Genomic DNA, 20,019 nt, shown 5'->3' with positions numbered 1-20,019 from the left:
AGTCTGTGTGTGTCACTAAGTCTGTGTGTGTGTGTCACTAAGTCTGTGTGTGTCACTAAGTCTGTGTGTGTCACTAAGTCTGTGTGTGTGTGTCACTAAGTCTGTGTGTGAGTGTCACTAAGTCTGTGAGTGTGTGTCACTAAGTCTGTGAGTGTCACTAAGTCTGTGTGTGTGTGTCACTAAGTCTGTGTGTGTGTCACTAAGTCTGTGTGTGTCACTAAGTCTGTGTGTGTCACTAAGTCTGTGCGTGTCACTAAGTCTGTGTGTGAGTCACTAAGTCTGTGTGTGTCACTAAGTCTGTGTGTGTGTGTCACTAAGTCTGTGTGTGTCACTAAGTCTGTGTGTGTGTGTCACTAAGTCTGTGTGTGTCACTAAGTCTGTGTGTGTCACTAAGTCTGTGTGTGTGTCACTAAGTCTGTGTGTGAGTGTCACTAAGTCTGTGAGTGTGTGTCACTAAGTCTGTGAGTGTCACTAAGTCTGTGTGTGTGTGTCACTAAGTCTGTGTGTGTCACTAAGTCTGTGTGTGTCACTAAGTCTGTGTGCGTGTGTCACTAAGTCTGTGTGTGTCACTAAGTCTGTGTGTGTCACTAAGTCTGTGTGTGAGTCACTAAGTCTGTGTGTGTCACTAAGTCTGTGTGTGTGTCACTAAGTCTGTGTGTGTCACTAAGTCTGTGTGTGTCACTAAGTCTGTGTGTGTTACTAAGTCTGTGTGTGTCACTAAGTCTGTGTGTGTGAGTCACTAAGTCTGTGTGTGTCACTAAGTCTGTGTGTGTCACTAAGTCTGTGTGTGTCACTAAGTCTGTGTGTAAGTGTCACTAAGTCTGTGTGTCACTAAGTCTGTGTGTGTCACTAAGTCTGTGTGTCACTAAGTCTGTGTGTGTGTGTCACTAAGTCTGTGTGTGTCACGAAGTCTGTGTGTGTGTGTGTCACTAAGTCTGTGTGTGTCACTAAGTCTGTGTGTGTGTGTCACTAAGTCTGTGTGTGAGTGTCACTAAGTCTGTGAGTGTGTGTCACTAAGTCTGTGAGTGTCACTAAGTCTGTGTGTGTGTGTCACTAAGTCTGTGTGTGTCACTAAGTCTGTGTGTGTTTGTCACTAAGTCTGTGTGTGTCACTAAGTCTGTGTGTGTCACTAAGTCTCTGTGTGTGTCACTAAGTCTGTGTGTGTCACTAAGTCTGTGTGTCACTAAGTCTCTGTGTGTCACTAAGTCTGTGTGTGTGTCACTAAGTTTGTGTGTGTCACTAAGTCTGTGTGAGTGTCACTAAGTCTGTGTGTGTGTCACTAAGTCTGTGTGTGTCACTAAGTCTGTGTGTGTGTCACTAAGTCTGTGTGTGTCACTAAGTCTGTGTGAGTGTCACTAAGTCTGTGTGTGAGTGTCACTAAGTCTGTGTGTGTGTGTCACTAAGTCTCTGTGTGTGTGTGTCACTAAGTCTGTGTGTGTGTGTCACTAAGTCTGTGTGTGTCACTAAGTCTGTGTGTGTGTGTCACTAAGTCTGTGTGTGTGTCACTAAGTCTGTGTGTGTGTCACTAAGTCTGTGTGTCACTAAGTCTGTGTGTGTCACTAAGTCTGTGTGTGTGTCACTAAGTGTGTGTGTATGTCACTAAGTCTCTGTGTGTGTGTCACTAAGTCTCTGTGTGTGTCACTAAGTCTGTGTGTGTCACTAAGTCTGTGTGTGTGTGTCACTAAGTCTGTGTGAGTCACTAAGTCTGTGTGTGAGTCACTAAGTCTGTGTGTGTCACTAAGTCTGTGTGAGTGTCACTAAGTGTGTGTGTGAGTGTCACTAAGTCTGTGTGTGTGAGTCACTAAGTCTGTGTGTGTCACTAAGTCTGTGTGTGTCACTAAGTCTGTGTGTGTGTCACTAAGTCTGTGCGTGAGTCACTAAGTCTGTGTGTGTGTGTCACTAAGTCTGTGTGTGTGTCACTAAGTCTGTGTGTGTCACTAAGTCTGTGTGTGTCACTAAGTCTGTGTGTGTGTCATTAAGTCTGTGTGTGTCACTAAGTCTGTGTGTGTGTGTGTGTCACTAAGTCTGTGTGTGTGTCATTAAGTCTGTGTGTGTCACTAAGTCTCTGTGTGTGTGTCACTAAGTCTGTGTGTCACTAATTCTGTGTGTGTGTCACTAAGTGTGTGTGTGTGTGTGTCACTAAGTCTGTGTGTGTGTGTCACTAAGTCTCTGTGTGTGTGTGTCACTAAGTCTGTGTGTGTGTGTCACTAAGTCTCTGTGTGTGTGTGTCACTAAGTCTGTGTGTGTCACTAAGTCTGTGTGTGTGTCACTAAGTCTGTGTGTGTCACTAAGTCTGTGTGTGTGTGTCACTAAGTCTGTGTGTGTCACTAAGTCTGTGTGTGTCACTAAGTCTGTGTGTGTCACTAAGTCTGTGTGTGTGTCACTAAGTCTGTGTGTGTCACTAAGTCTGTGTGAGTGTGTCACTAAGTCTGTGTGTGTCACTAAGTCTGTGTGTGTGTTACTAAGTCTGTGTGTGTCACTAAGTGTGTGTGTGTCACTAAGTCTGTGTGTGAGTCACTAAGTTTGTGTTTGTCACTAAGTCTGTGTGTCACTAAGTCTCTGTGTGTGTGTGTCACTAAGTCTGTGTGTGTGTCACTAATTCTGTGTGTGTGTCACTAAGTGTGTGTGTGTGTCACTAAGTCTGTGTGTGTCACTAAGTCTGTGTGTGTCACTAAATCTGTGTGTGTGTGTGTCACTAAGTCTGTGTGTGTCACTAAGTCTGTGTGTGTATGTCACTAAGTCTCTGTGTGTGTGTCACTAAGTCTCTGTGTGTGTGTCACTAAGTCTGTGTGTGTGTCACTAAGTCTGTGTGTGTCACTAAGTCTGTGTGTGTGTGTGTCACTAAGTCTGTGTGTGTCACTAAGTCTGTGTGTGTATGTCACTAAGTCTGTGTGTGTGTGTCACTAAGTCTCTGTGTGTGTCACTAAGTCTGTGTGTGTGTGTCACTAAGTCTGTGAGTGTCACTAAGTCTGTGTGTGTGTGTCACTAAGTCTGTGTGTGTGTCACTAAGTCTGTGTGTGTGTCACTAAGTCTGTGTGTGTCACTAAGTCTGTGTGTGTCACTAAGTCTCTGTGTGTGTGTCACTAAGTCTGTGTGTGTCACTAAGTCTGTGTGTGTATGTCACTAAGTCTCTGTGTGTGTGTCACTAAGTCTCTGTGTGTGTGTGTCACTAAGTCTGTGTGTGTGTCACTAAGTCTGTGTGTGTCACTAAGTCTCTGTGTGTGTGTCACTAAGTCTGTGTGTGTCACTAAGTCTGTGTGTGTCACTAAGTCTATGTGTGTGTGTCACTAAGTCTGTGTGTGTCACTAAGTCTGTGTGTGTCACTAAGTCTGTGTGTGTGTGTCACTAAGTCTGTGTATGTGTGTCACTAAGTCTGTGTGTGTCACTAAGTCTGTGTGTGTCACTAAGTCTGTGTGTGTCACTAAGTCTGTGTGTGTCACTAAGTCTGTGTGTGTCACTAAGTCTGTGTGTGTCACTAAGTCTCTGTGTGTGTCACTAAGTCTGTGTGTGTGTCACTAATTCTGTGTGTGTGTCACTAAGTCTCTGTGTGTCACTAAGTCTGTGTGTGTGTGTCACTAAGTCTCTGTGTGTGTCACTAAGTCTGTGTGTGTGTGTGTCACTAAGTCTGTGTGTGTATGTCACTAAGTCTGTGTGTCACTAAGTCTCTGTGTGTGTGTGTCACTAAGTCTGTGTGTGTGTCACTAAGTCTCTGTGTGTGTCACTAAGTCTGTGTGTGTGTCACTAAGTCTCTGTGTGTGTCACTAAGTCTGTGTGTGTGTCACTAAGTCTCTGTGTATGTCACTAAGTCTGTGTGTCACTAAGTCTGTGTGTGTCACTAAGTCTGTGTGTGTGTGTCACTAAGTCTGTGTGTGTGTCACTAAGTCTGTGTATGTGTGTCACTAAGTCTCTGTGTGTGTGTCACTAAGTCTGTGTGTGTCACTAAGTCTGTGTGTGTCACTAAGTGTGTGTGTGTGTCACTAAGTCTGTGTGTGTGTGTCACTAAGTCTGTGTGTGTCACTAAGTCTGTGTGTGTGTGTCACTAAGTCTCTGTGTGTGTGTGGAGTAGACTCCATGTACCAGGTCTGTGGACTCAGCGATGCGTCAATCCTCTTCACACTCGATGGGGACTTGTCCAGGCTGGGGACGTTCTGTGGAGTCTACCTCCTCAGAGGCTGCGACTACCAACCCACAGAGGCCTACATAGTGGTACTCACATACACACACACAGATACACACATACACACACATACACACATACACACACACACACAAACACACACATACATACACATACACACAGAGCCACCAACCTCCTCAGAGGCTGCGACTACCAACCCACAGAGGCCTACATAGTGGTACTCACATACACACATACACACACACACATACACACACACACAGAGCCACCAACCTTCTCAGAGGCTGCGACAACCAACCCACAGAGGCCTACATAGTGGTACTCACATACACACACATACACACATACATACACAAACACACACACATACACACACACAGAGCCACCAACCTTCTCAGAGGCTGCGACAACCAACCCACAGAGGCCTACATAGTGGTACTCACATACACACACATACACACATACATACACACATACACACACATACACACACACACATATACACACACACATACACACACACACATACACACATACATACATACACATACATACACACATACACACACATACATACACACATACACACACACATACACACACACATATACACACACACATACACACATAAACACACATACACACACACATACACACACAACAACCGCAATTCGCCACTAAGTGGCGGTGACGTCACCACGACGCTTGTGCCAGGCTATGTGCACCCTGAGGCCATGTGAAGTGTCGAACGCCCGCTGGCAGGAGGTCACGGGGCAGACCCAGGTGCCACGGGTCGACTGACTGAGATGACTGGCTGATGCACCACCTGTGCCCCCTACTGTGCCAACCTGCTATGCTTTAGCCACCCGGCGCTCCGCTCGTTGTTCTGAGCGTCGCTCCTCCGCCCTCCGTTGTTGTTGGAGGGCGACTGCCTCCAACTGCCCAGTAGCGTCCTTCACGAGCCTCCTCCACAGAGGCCGATCTTGACACCGCTGGTACCGGTCATCGGCAAGTCCACTCAGCTCCACGTCCTCCTGTACCACATCACTCCATCTCTTCTCTAACCCGTGCCGCGCCCGTTTAGCCCCCTCAATCTGGCCGAACAAAAGCTGTTTCGGCATGCGGTCGCTGGGCATGCGGGCTACATGACCCAGCCATCGCAGCCTTGCCTGCCGGAGGAGCTCACCGATGGGACCCTGCCCAGATCTTTCAAGGATTTGTGAGCTCCTCACACAAACCAGTCTGGTTAAACCCAGGATGGATCGTAGGCAGGCCAGCCTAAATGTTTCTAACCGGCGAAGATGTTCCATTAGGGGGGTCCACGTTTCGCAAGCGTAGAGAAGGGAGGGAATGACCGTGGCCGAGAAGACCCGAAGCTTAGTGCGGAGCGACAGACCAGGTAGCTTCCACACAGCGTTACGCAACCGATGAAAAGATATTGCCGCTCGACTGATTCGGAGTGAGACCTCTGCTATTAAACTGGAGCCGGTCATAAGCACACTGCCCAGGTATGGGAAACTCTCTACTCTCTCCACAACTGCCCCATCACCGATTGGGAGTTGTGGGGGTGGAGTGTCCGATGGTACAAAATACCCAGGCAGGTGCTTAGTTTTGGTGGGGCTGATGGTAAGGCCCCACCTCTTAGTGGCACGCTCCAGTCTCAGCAGCAGCGTCTCCAACTCCTCCTCTGAATGAGCAGCTATTACCAAATCATCGGCATACATAACGTGGTTGACCAATGGGAAGCCATCCATTGACCACACCTGGGCATTGATCAGCCTCCCATTGTATCTGTAACAAATGGAAATTCCTCCGGTACAGCTGCTGAAGGCTTCACGAACTACGTGGTCAAAATAGATGTTAAATAATGTTGGAGCCAGAGGACATCCCTGTCGCACCCCAAGGTGTACAGGGAATGGCTCTGACTCCCGGCCACGTAGTTTTACCCGGGCCCGCTCACCATCATGAAGGTCCTTAATGGTCATGAGCAGAGGGTCAGGGACTCCAAAAGCACGAAGAACAACCCAGAGCCCAGGCCTACTGATGGTATCATAGGCCTTAAAGCAGAGATGTAGGTCTTGCTGGAATTCCCTACACCTCTGCTGTAGCAGACGGACAGAAAATATGGCATCTGTGCAGGGCCGCCCTTTCCTGAAACCACATTGGGGCTCCGCAAGCCTCTCCTCAGCGTGCCTGGCATGGCGGTGTTAAATAATCCTTGCCAGGACCTTTCCCGGCCTCACACTGAGGAGTGAGATGCCCCTGTAGTTGTTACAGTCTGTGCGGTCACCCGTCTTAAAGAGGGGGACCACCAGGGCATCCTTCCAATCCTGCGGAACCCGTCCAGTGGTCCAGACTGTTGTTATGATGTCATGTAGGGCAGTCTGTGCACAAACGCCACCCTCCCTCAGCATTTCGCTTGGGATATCATCTCTGCCCGCTGCCTTTCCTGGTCTCAGACTCCAGATCGCCCTCAGTACTTCCTCAACAGATGGCACCTCAGCCAGCCACTCACAGGGGGTGACTTCTTTCAAAATTTGAGGCACCGCAGCCTCAGCAGGGTCATCCTCACTTTGTGCCACGATGTTTTCCTGGCTGAGGGATTTTCCCTCCCCCAGGACCTCACAGAAATGCTCAGCAAATCTGCGAACCTGTTCCTGGGGGTCGGAAATTGGATCACCGTTTTTTCCCCTAATGATGGTAATAGGTGTGGCGCTGCAGGTTACTTTTTTGATGGAGTTAAATAGAGATTTGTGATCATGGGCCACTGAGGCAGACTCCATCTCCTCAGCAACCCGCGACCACCACCCATCCTTGCAGCGCCTCACGGCTCTCCGAACCTCCGAGCGAAGGCTGCGGTAAGCCTCCTCATTCTCTGACGTGGGATTCTGTAGCCGATGACAGTGGGCCTGTCGCTTTTTCTCAACCATCCTGAACACCTCCTCTGTCAGCCAGGGTCTCTGTGGAGGCCTGGACCGCGTACCCAAAGCAGCCATTGCAGCTGCATGAGTCACAGTCATAAACCTCGCCCATTTACGCGGCAAAAAAACAACCCCCTACCTCCTCGCGGTGCCGGACAGGCAACTCTGTCGTGGACAGTGCTGTGGGGGGAGATCCAATTTTGATTGGCTCCTCCCCTCATGGCATATGTGTCCACCACAGGGGCTAAACGGGGGCTCTGGACGGGTGCGAGGGGCTGGTAACACCTCCACCTTTGAGTAAATTACCACTGAACCACGTTAAAAATATCTCATTAATAAGCTTGTGCCGGAGGCCCCGGGTGGACAGGTGTCTATGGATTCTCCTGGCCAAACCCCAATTGGCGGGGCCAGGAGATTGAATCTCTACCCTCGGGGCTCCTCCAGAAACAACAAATAGCCGCTTCGTGTGGCCACGTGGAATGTTCGGACATACACACACAGACACATACACACGTAGCTACACACATGCACAGACACACACACATACACACATAGACACACACACACATAGATATACACATACACACAGACACACACATACACACATAGATACACACATAGACACACATACATAGATACACTCATAGACACACACACACAGAGCCACCAACCTCCTCAGAGGCTGCGACTAACAACCCACAGAGGCCTATATAGTGGTACACACATACACGCAGACACACACACACATACACGCAGACACACACACACATACATACCTCCCCTTGTCTCCCACTGTCTCCCTCTGTCTCCCACTGTCTCCCTGTGTCTTCCCGTGTTTCCCACTGTCTCCGAATGTCTCCCCATGTCTCCCCACGTCTCCCCGTGTCTCTCAATGTCTCCCCGTGTTTCAATGGCGTGTCTCTCCCCACGTGTCTCTCCCCACGTGTCTCTCTCCCCACGTGTCTCTCCCCCACGTGTCTCTCCCCCCACGTGTCTCTCCCCCACGTGTCTCTCCCCCACGTGTCTCTCTCTCCCCGTGTCTCTCCCCGTGTCTCTCTCCCTGTGTCTCTCTCCCCGTGTCTCTCCCCCCGTGTCTCTCTCTCCCCGTGTCTCTCCCCGTGTCTCTCTCCCTGTGTCTCTCTCCCCACGGGTCTCTCCGCCCCGTGTCTCTCTCACCATGTGTCTCTCACCACGTGTCTCTCCCCCACGTGTCTCTCTCTCCCCACGTGTCTCTCTCTCCCCACGTGTCTCTCTTCCCGTGTCTCTCACCACGTGTCTCTCTCCCCGTGTCTCTCTCACCACGTGTCTCTCACCACGTGTCTCTCTCACCACGTGTCTCTCTCTCACCACGTGTCTCTCTCTCCCCGTGTCTCTCCCCGTGTCTCTCACCATGTGTCTCTCTCTCACCACGTGTCTCTCTCTCACCACGTGTCTCTCTCTCACCACGTGTCTCTCTCTCCCCACGTGTCTCTCTCTCACCACGTGTCTCTCTCTCACCACGTGTCTCTCTCTCACCACGTGTCTCTCTCTCACCACGTGTCTCTCTCTCACCACGTGTCTCTCTCTCCCCACGTGTCTCTCTCTCACCACGTGTCTCTCTCTCACCACGTGTCTCTCTCTCACCACGTGTCTCTCTCTCACCACGTGTCTCTCCCCACGTGTCTCTCTCTCACCACGTGTCTCTCACCACGTGACTCTCTCCCCACGTGTCTCTCTCACCACGTGTCTCTCTCTCACCACGTGTCCCTCTCTCACCACGTGACTCTCTCCCCACGTGTCTCTCTCCCCACGTGTCACAGGCAGAGTGGTCGTGTCGAGAAGGGGAAGGCGATGAGGGTGACGGTGGAGGGGGCTGCTCGCTCGCACTCCTCGTTTCTGTGCCGGGAGTGGAGGAGCTGAGACTCCAAAACGGGGCGGTCTACAGCGGAGACACCGCGTGAGTGACACACACACAGACACACACAGACACACACACACACAGACACACACAGACACACACACAGACACACACACAGACACACACAGACACACACACACACAGACACACACAGACACACACACAGACACACACACAGACACACACAGACACACACACACACAGACACACACAGACACACACACAGATACACACACACAGACAAACACAGACACACAGACAAACACACACAGACACACAGACACACACACACAGACACACACAGACACACACACACACAGTCACACACACACACACAGTCACACACAGACACACACAGACACACACACACACACAGTCACACACAGACACACACAGACACACACACACACAGTCACACACACACACACACAGACACACACACACAGACACACACAGACACACACACACAGACACACACAGACACACACACAGATACACACACACAGACACACACACAGACACACACAGACACACACAGACACACACACACACACACAGACACACAGACACACACACACAGACACACACACACATACACAGACACACACAGACACACACACACAGACAGACACACACACACAGACACACACACACACATACACACACAGACACACACACAGACACATACACAGACACACACAGACACACACACAGACACACACACAGACACACACAGACACACACACAGACACACACACAGATACACACACACACAGACACACACACAGACACACACACAGATACACACACACACAGACAAACACAGACACACAGACAAACACAGACACTCACTCACCCACTCACTCACCCACTCACTCACCCACTCACTCACCCACACACTCAACCACTCACCCACTCACTCACCCACTCACTCACCCACACACTCACTCACTCACCCACTCACCCACCCACCCACTCACCACTCACCCACTCACCCACTCACCCACTCACAAACTCACCCACCCACTCACCCACCAACCCCCCCCCACTCACTCACTCACTCACCCACCAACCCCCCCACTAACTCACCCACTCACCCACCCCCCCACTAACCCACACACCCACTCACTCACCAACCCACTCACCCACTCACTCACCCACTCACCCACTCACCCCCCACTAACCCCCCCCACCCACCCACTCACCCACTCACTCACCAACCCACTCACCCACTCACTCACCTACCCACCCACTCACCCACTCACTCACCCCCCCCACCCACCCACTCACCCACTCACTCACCCCCCCACTAACCCACCCACCCACCCACCCTGTCTGCAGCCTGTCTCTGCCAGCGAGCTTGAAGTCTGTGCGTCTCTACCGAGTTGGAGACTCGGTACTACTCACGCTCAGTGGGAAGCTTCTGCTCCAGTGGGACGGAGCTCTGTCAATGGAAGTCTTCGTGGAGCGAGCTCGCTCAGGAAGCCTCTGTGGGGTCTGTACCTCGACTCAGCACGGTGAGAGCCTCACTCAGAGTCACTCAGAGTCACTCAGAGTCAATCAGAGTCAATCAGAGTCACTCAGAGTCACTCAGAGTCACACAGACTCACACAGAATCACTCAGAGTCAATCAGAGTCACTCAGAGTCACTCAGAGTCAATCAGAGTCACTCAGACTCACACAGAGTCAATCAGACTCACTCAGAGTCACTCAGAGTCACTCAGAGTCACTCTGTCAATGGAAGTCTTCGTGGAGTGAGCTCGCTCAGGAAGCCTCTGTGGGGTCTGTACCTCGACTCAGCACGGTGAGAGCCTCACTCAGAGTCACTCAGAGTCACTCAGAGTCACTCAGATACACACAGACTCATACAGAGTCAATCAGACTCACACAGTGTAAATCAGAGTCAGAGTCACTCAGACTCACACAGACTCACACAGACACACTCAGAGTCAATCAGAGTCACTCAGAGTCAATCAGAGTCACTCAGAGTCAATCAGAGTCACTCAGAGTCACTCAGAGTCAATCAGTCACTCAGACTCACTCAGAGTCACTCTGTCAATGGAAGTCTTCGTGGAGCGAGCTCGCTCAGGAAGCCTCTGTGGGGTCTGTACCTCGACTCAGCACGGTGAGGGCCTCACTCAGAGTCACTCAGAGTCACTCAGAGTCACTCAGATACACACAGACTCATACAGAGTCAATCAGACTCACACAGTGTAAATCAGAGTCACTCAGAGTCACTCAGAGTCACTCAGGCTCACTCAGAGTCACTCTGTCAATGGAAGTCTTCGTGGAGCGAGCTCGCTCAGGAAGCCTCTGTGGGGTCTGTACCTCGACTCAGCACGGTGAGAGCCTCACTCAGACTCACTCAGAGTCAATCAGAGTCAATCAGAGTCACTCAGAGTCAATCAGAGTCACTCAGACTCACTCAGACTCACTCAGACTCACACAGAGTCACACAGAGTCACTCAGACTCACACAGAGTCACTCAGGCTCACTCAGAGTCACTCTGTCGATGGAAGTCTTCGTGGAGCGAGCTCGCTCAGGAAGCCTCTGTGGGGTCTGTACCTCGACTCAGCACGGTGAGAGCCTCACTCAGACTCAATCAGAGTCAATCAGACTCACTCAGACTCACACAGAGTCACACAGACTCACTCAGACTCACTCAGACTCACTCAGACTCACACAGAGTCACACAAAGTCACTCAGACTCACACAGAGTCACTCAGGCTCACTCAGAGTCACTCTGTCAATGGAAGTCTTCGTGGAGCGAGCTCGCTCAGGAAGCCTCTGTGGGGTCTGTACCTCGACTCAGCACGGTGAGAGGCTCACTCAGAGTCACTCAGAGTCACTCAGACTCACTCAGACTCACTCAGACTCACACAGAGTCACACAGAGTCACTCAGACTCACACAGAGTCACTCAGACTCACTCAGAGTCAATCAGAGTCACACAGAGTCACTCAGACTCACTCAGAGTCAATCAGACTCACACAGAGTCACTCAGACTCACTCAGAGTCACTCTGTCGATGGAAGTCTTCGTGGAGCGAGCTCGCTCAGGAAGCCTCTGTGGGGTCTGTACCTCGACTCAGCACGGTGAGGGCCTCACTCAGACTCACTCAGAGTCACTCAGACTCACTCAGAGTCACTCAGACTCACTCAGAGTCAATCAGAGTCACACAGACTCACACAGAATCACTCAGAGTCACTCAGAGTCACTCAGAGTCAATCAGTCACTCAGACTCACTCAGAGTCACTCAGAGTCACTCAGACTCACACAGAGTCACACAGAGTCACTCAGACTCACACAGAGTCACTCAGGCTCACTCAGAGTCACTCTGTCAATGGAAGTCTTCGTGGAGCGAGCTCGCTCAGGAAGCCTCTGTGGGGTCTGTACCTCGACTCAGCACGGTGAGAGCCTCACTCAGAGTCACTCAGAGTCACTCAGAGTCACTCAGAGTCACTCAGAGTCAATCAGAGTCACTCAGACTCACACAGACTCACACAGAGTCACTCAGACTCACACAGACTCACTCAGACTCACACAGAGTCACACAGAGTCACTCAGACTCACACAGAGTCACTCAGGCTCACTCAGAGTCACTCTGTCGATGGAAGTCTTCGTGGAGCGAGCTCGCTCAGGAAGCCTCTGTGGGGTCTGTACCTCGACTCAGCACGGTGAGAGCCTCACTCAGACTCACTCAGAGTCACTCAGACTCACTCAGAGTCACTCAGACTCACTCAGAGTCACTCAGACTCACTCAGAGTCACTCAGAGTCAATCAGAGTCAATCAGAGTCAATCAGAGTCACTCAGAGTCAATCAGAGTCACTCAGAGTCACTCAGAGTCACTCAGAGTCACTCAGACTCACACAGAGTCACTCAGACTCACTCAGAGTCACTCTGTCAATGGAAGTCTTCGTGGAGCGAGCTCGCTCAGGAAGCCTCTGTGGGGTCTGTACCTCGACTCAGCACGGTGAGAGCCTCACTCAGACTCACTCAGAGTCACTCAGACTCACTCAGAGTCACTCAGAGTCACTCAGAGTCACTCAGAGTCAATCAGTCACTCAGACTCACTCAGAGTCACTCAGAGTCACTCAGACTCACTCAGACTCACTCAGAGTCACTCAGAGTCACTCAGAGGCAATCAGAGTCACTCAGACTCACACAGACTCACACAGAGTCACACAGAGTCACTCAGACTCACACAGAGTCACTCAGGCTCACTCAGAGTCACTCTGTCGATGGAAGTCTTCGTGGAGCGAGCTCGCTCAGGAAGCCTCTGTGGGGTCTGTACCTCGACTCAGCACGGTGAGAGGCTCACTCAGACTCACTCAGAGTCACTCAGAGTCAATCAGAGTCAATCAGAGTCACTCAGAGTCACTCAGACTCACTCAGAGTCACTCAGACTCACTCAGAGTCACTCAGACTCACTGAGAGTCACTCAGAGTCACTCAGACTCACTCAGAGTCACTCAGACTCACTCAGAGTCACTCAGAGTCACTCAGACTCACTCAGAGTCAAACAGAGTCACTCAGACTCACTCAGACTCACTCAGACTCACTGAGAGTCACTCTGTCGATGGAAGTCTTCGTGGAGCGAGCTCGCTCAGGAAGCCTCTGTGGGGTCTGTACCTCGACTCAGCACGGTGAGAGGCTCACTCAGACTCACTCAGAGTCACTCAGTCACTCAGAGTCACTCAGAGTCAATCAGACTCACACAGAGTCACTCAGAGTCACCCAGAGTCACTCAGACTCACTCAGAGTCACTCAGAGTCACTCAGAGTCACTCAGACTCACTCAGAGTCACTCAGCCTCACTCAGACTCACTCAGAGTCACTCAGAGTCACTCAGACTCACTCAGAGTCACTCAGAGTCACTCAGAGTCAATCAGAGTCACTCAGACTCACACAGAGTCACTCAGAGTCACTCAGACTCACACAGTCACTCAGAGTCACTCAGAGTCACTCAGACTCACACAGACTCACACAGACTCACACAGAGTCACACAGACTCACACAGAGTCAGAGTCACTCAGAGTCACTCAGAGTCACTCTGTCAATGGAAGTCTTCGTGGAGCGAGCTCGCTCAGGAAGCCTCTGTGGGGTCTGTACCTCGACTCAGCACGGTGAGAGGCTCACTCAGACTCACTCAGAGTCACTCAGTCACTCGGACTCACTCAGACTCACACAGAATCACACAGAGTCACTCAGAGTCAATCAGAGTCACTCAGAGTCAATCAGAGTCACTCAGACACACACAGACTCACACAGACTCACACAGAGTCACTCAGAGTCACTCAGTCACTCAGACTCACACAGAGTCACACAGACTCACACAGAATCACTCAGATACACACAGACTCACACAGACTCACACAAAGTCACTCAGAGTCACTCAGACTTACTCAGAGTCACTCAGAGTCACTCAGACTCACTCAGAGTCACTCAGAGTCACTCAGACTCACTCAGAGTCACTCAGAGTCAATCAGTCACTCAGATACACACAGAGTCACTCAGAGTCACTCAGACTCACACAGATTCACTCAGAGTCACTCAGAGTCAATCAGTCACTCAGACTCACACAGAGTCACTCAGACTCACACAGACTCACACAGAGTCACTCAGAGTCACTCAGAGTCACTCAGACTCACACAGCGTCACTCAGACTCACACAGACTCACTCAGAGTCACTCAGACTCACTCAGATTCACTCAGAGTCACACACAGACTCACACAGAGTCACACAGAGTCAGAGTCACACAGACTCACACAGAATCACTCAGATACACACAGACTCACTCAGAGTCAATCAGTCACTCAGAGTCACTCAGACACACACAGACTCACACAGAGGCACTCAGAGTCACTCAGACTCACACAGAGTCACACAGACTCACACAGAATCACTCAGAGTCACTCAGACTCACTCAGACTAACTCAGACTCACTCAGAGTCACTCAGACTCACTCAGAGTCACTCAGAGTCACTCAGACTCACTCAGACTCACTCAGAGTCAATCAGAGTCACTCAGACTCACTCAGAGTCACTCAGACTCACTCAGAGTCACTCAGTCACTCAGACTCACTCAGACTCACTCAGAGTCACTCAGACTCACTCAGAGTCACTCAGACTCACACAGAGTCACTCAGAGTCACTCAGACTCACTCAGAGTCACTCAGAGTCACTCAGACTCACTCAGAGTCACTCAGACTCACACAGAGGCACTCAGAGTCACTCAGACTCACACAGTCACTCAGAGTCACTCAGAGTCACTCAGTCACTCAGATACACACAGACTCACATAGAGACAATCAGACTCACACAGAGTCAATCAGAGTCACTCAGACTCACACAGACTCACTCAGAGTCACACAGACTCACTCAGACTCACACAGACTCACACAGAGGCACTCAGAGTCACTCAGACTCACTCAGAGTCACTCAGAGTCACTCAGACTCACACAGACTCACGCAGACTCACTCAGACTCACTCAGAGTCACTCAGAGTCACTCAGAGTCACTCATAGTCACTCAGACTCACTCAGACTCACTCAGAGTCACTCAGAGTCACTCAGAGTCACTCAGACTCACTCAGAGTCACTCAGACTCACACAGAGGCACTCAGAGTCACTCAGACTCACACAGTCACTCAGAGTCACTCAGAGTCACTCAGTCACTCAGATACACACAGACTCACACAGAGACAATCAGACTCACACAGAGTCAATCAGAGTCACTCAGACTCACACAGACTCACTCAGAGTCACACAGACTCACTCAGACTCACACAGACTCACACAGAGGCACTCAGAGTCACTCAGACTCACTCAGAGTCATTCAGAGTCACTCAGACTCACACAGACTCACACAGAGTCACTCAGACTCACTCAGAGTCACTCAGAGTCACTAAGACTCACACAGACTCACACAGAGTCACTCAGACTCACTCAGACTCACTCAGAGTCACTCAGACTCACTCAGAGTCACTCAGAGTCACTCAGAGTCACACAGCGTCACTCAGACACACACAGACTCACACAGAGTCAATCAGAGTCACTCAGACACACACAGAGTCACTCAGACTCACTCAGAGTCACTCAGACTCACTCAGAGTCACTCAGAGTCAATCAGTCACTCAGATACACACAGAGTCACTCAGAGTCAATCAGACTCACACAGAGTCACTCAGACTCACTCAGTCACTCAGATACACACAGACTCACACAGAGTCAATCAGAGTCACTCAGAGTCACACAGACTCACACAGAGTCACTCAGACTCACTCAGAGTCACTCTGTCAATGGAAGTATTCGTGGAGCGAGCTCGCTCAGGAAACCTCTGTGGGGTCTGTACCTCGACTCAGCACGGTGAGAGCCTCACTCAGACTCACTCAGACTCACTCAGAGTCACTCAGAGTCAATCAGAGTCACTCAGAGTCAATCAGAGTCACTCAGAGTCACTCAGAGTCACTCAGACTCACACAGAGTCACTCAGACTCACTCAGAGTCACTCAGCGTCACTCAGACTCACACATAGTCAATCAGACTCACACAGTCACTCAGAGTCAGACTCACACAGACTCACACAGCGTCACTCAGACTCACTCAGAGTCACTCTGTCAATGGAAGTCTTCGTGGAGCGAGCTCGCTCAGGAAGCCTCTGTGGGGTCTGTACCTCGACTCAGCACGGTGAGAGGCTCACTCAGACTCACTCAGAGTCACTCAGTCACTCAGAGTCACTCAGAGTCAATCAGACTCACACAGAGTCACTCAGAGTCACCCAGAGTCACTCAGACTCACTCAGAGTCACTCAGAGTCACTCAGAGTCACTCAGAGTCACTCAGACTCACTCAGAGTCACTCAGCCTCACTCAGACTCACTCAGAGTCACTCAGAGTCACTCAGACTCACTCAGAGTCACTCAGAGTCACTCAGAGTCAATCAGAGTCACTCAGACTCACACAGAGTCACTCAGAGTCACTCAGACTGACACAGTCACTCAGAGTCACTCAGAGTCACTCAGAGTCACTCAGACTCACACAGACTCACACAGACTCACACAGAGTCACACAGACTCACACAGAGTCAGAGTCACTCAGAGTCACTCAGAGTCACTCTGTCAATGGAAGTTTTCGTGGAGCGAGCTCGCTCAGGAAGCCTCTGTGGGGTCTGTACCTCGACTCAGCACGGTGAGAGGCTCACTCAGACTCACTCAGAGTCACTCAGTCACTCAGACTCACTCAGACTCACACAGAATCACACAGAGTCACTCAGAGTCAATCAGAGTCACTCAGAGTCAATCAGAGCCACTCAGACACACACAGACTCACACAGACTCACACAGAGTCACTCAGAGTCACTCAGTCACTCAGACTCACACAGAGTCACACAGACTCACACAGAATCACTCAGATACACACAGACTCACACAGACTCACACAAAGTCACTCAGAGTCACTCAGACTTACTCAGAGTCACTCAGAGTCACTCAGACTCACTCAGAGTCACTCAGAGTCACTCAGACTCACTCAGAGTCACTCAGAGTCAATCAGTCACTCAGATACACACAGAGTCACTCAGAGTCACTCAGACTCACACAGATTCACTCAGAGTCACTCAGAGTCAATCAGTCACTCAGACTCACACAGAGTCACTCAGACTCACACAGACTCACACAGAGTCACTCAGAGTCACTCAGAGTCACTCAGACTCACACAGCGTCACTCAGACTCACACAGACTCACTCAGAGTCACTCAGACTCACTCAGAGTCACTCAGAGTCACACACAGACTCACACAGAGTCACACAGAGTCAGAGTCACACAGACTCACACAGAATCACTCAGATACACACAGACTCACTCAGAGTCAATCAGTCACTCAGAGTCACTCAGACACACACAGACTCACACAGAGGCACTCAGAGTCACTCAGACTCACACAGAGTCACACAGACTCACACAGAATCACTCAGAGTCACTCAGACTCACTCAGACTAACTCAGACTCACTCAGAGTCACTCAGACTCACTCAGAGTCACTCAGAGTCACTCAGACTCACTCAGACTCACTCAGAGTCAATCAGAGTCACTCAGACTCACTCAGAGTCACTCAGACTCACTCAGAGTCACTCAGTCACTCAGACTCACTCAGACTCACTCAGAGTCACTCAGACTCACTCAGAGTCACTCAGACTCACACAGAGTCACTCAGAGTCACTCAGACTCACTCAGAGTCACTCAGAGTCACTCAGACTCACTCAGAGTCACTCAGACTCACACAGAGGCACTCAGAGTCACTCAGACTCACACAGTCACTCAGAGTCACTCAGAGTCACTCAGTCACTCAGATACACACAGACTCACATAGAGACAATCAGACTCACACAGAGTCAATCAGAGTCACTCAGACTCACACAGACTCACTCAGAGTCACACAGACTCACTCAGACTCACACAGACTCACACAGAGGCACTCAGAGTCACTCAGACTCACTCAGAGTCACTCAGAGTCACTCAGACTCACACAGACTCACGCAGACTCACTCAGACTCACTCAGAGTCACTCAGAGTCACTCAGAGTCACTCATAGTCACTCAGACTCACTCAGACTCACTCAGAGTCACTCAGAGTCACTCAGAGTCACTCAGACTCACTCAGAGTCACTCAGACTCACACAGAGGCACTCAGAGTCACTCAGACTCACACAGTCACTCAGAGTCACTCAGAGTCACTCAGTCACTCAGATACACACAGACTCACACAGAGACAATCAGACTCACACAGAGTCAATCAGAGTCACTCAGACTCACACAGACTCACTCAGAGTCACACAGACTCACTCAGACTCACACAGACTCACACAGAGGCACTCAGAGTCACTCAGACTCACTCAGAGTCATTCAGAGTCACTCAGACTCACACAGACTCACACAGAGTCACTCAGACTCACTCAGAGTCACTCAGAGTCACTAAGACTCACACAGACTCACACAGAGTCACTCAGACTCACTCAGACTCACTCAGAGTCACTCAGACTCACTCAGAGTCACTCAGAGTCACTCAGAGTCACACAGCGTCACTCAGACACACACAGACTCACACAGAGTCAATCAGAGTCACTCAGACACACACAGAGTCACACAGACTCACTCAGACTCACACAGAGTCACACAGACTCACTCAGAGTCACACAGACTCACTCAGAGTCACTCAGACTCACACAGCGTCACTCAGACACACACAGACTCACACAGAGTCAATCAGAGTCACTCAGACACACTCAGAGTCACTCAGAGTCACTCAGACTCACACAGCGTCACTCAGATACACACAAACTCACACAGCGTCACTCAGACTCACACAGACTCACACAGAGTCAATCAGACTCACACAGAATCACTCAGACTCACTCAGAGTCACTCAGAGTCAGAGTCACTCAGACTCACACCGAGTCAATCAGACTCACTCAGACTCACTCAGCGGCACTCAGACACACACAGAGTCACTCAGAGTCACTCAGAGTCAGAGTCACTCAGACTCACACAGACTCACACAGACACACTCAGAGTCACTCAGACTCACTCAGATACACAGAGTCACTCAGACTCACACAGAGTCACTCAGAGCCACTCAGACTCACACAGAGTCACTCAGAGTCAGAGTCACTCAGACTCACACAGACACACACAGAGTCACTCAGACTCACACAGACACACACAGAGTCACTCAGACTCACACAGAGTCACTCAGACTCACTCAGAGTCACTCAGAGTCACTCAGACGCACACAGACTCACTCAGACTCACTCAGACTCACACAGACTCACACAGACTCACACAGACACACACAGACTCACACAGACTCACTCAGACTCACACAGACTCACACAGACACACACAGACTCACACAGACACACACAGACTCACACAGACTCACACAGACACACACAGACACACATAGACTCACTCAGACTAACACAGACTCACACACAGTCACACAGACTCACACAGACTCACACAGACTCACACAGAGTCACACAGACTCACAGACTCACACAGGCTCACACAG

At 50.6% G+C, this 20,019-nt stretch overlaps 1 protein-coding gene across 3 annotated transcripts in view; it reads left to right on the top strand.

Annotated features, from left to right (window-relative positions):
- The window catches only part of LOC142908321 (von Willebrand factor-like), an 81,896-nt gene that overhangs the window by 32,414 nt on the left and 29,463 nt on the right, over positions 1-20,019 (top strand). For all 3 annotated transcript variants that reach the window (XM_076058850.1, XM_076058849.1, XM_076058851.1), the window contains 3 exons: positions 4,067-4,206; positions 8,859-8,995; positions 10,298-10,473. In XM_076058850.1, the coding sequence (XP_075914965.1) occupies positions 4,067-4,206; positions 8,859-8,995; positions 10,298-10,473 (453 nt within the window). The remainder of the gene's footprint in view (positions 1-4,066; positions 4,207-8,858; positions 8,996-10,297; positions 10,474-20,019) is intronic.

This window comes from Petromyzon marinus (assembly GCF_048934315.1).
Source record: "Petromyzon marinus isolate PM22_M1 ecotype Great Lakes invasive population chromosome 78 unlocalized genomic scaffold, UKy_Petmar_22M1.pri1.0 chr78_unloc.4, whole genome shotgun sequence".
Lineage (NCBI taxonomy): Eukaryota > Metazoa > Chordata > Hyperoartia > Petromyzontiformes > Petromyzontidae > Petromyzon > Petromyzon marinus.
The sequence above is the reverse complement of the archived record's forward strand: the minus strand, read 5'-3'. Positions and strand labels throughout refer to the sequence as shown.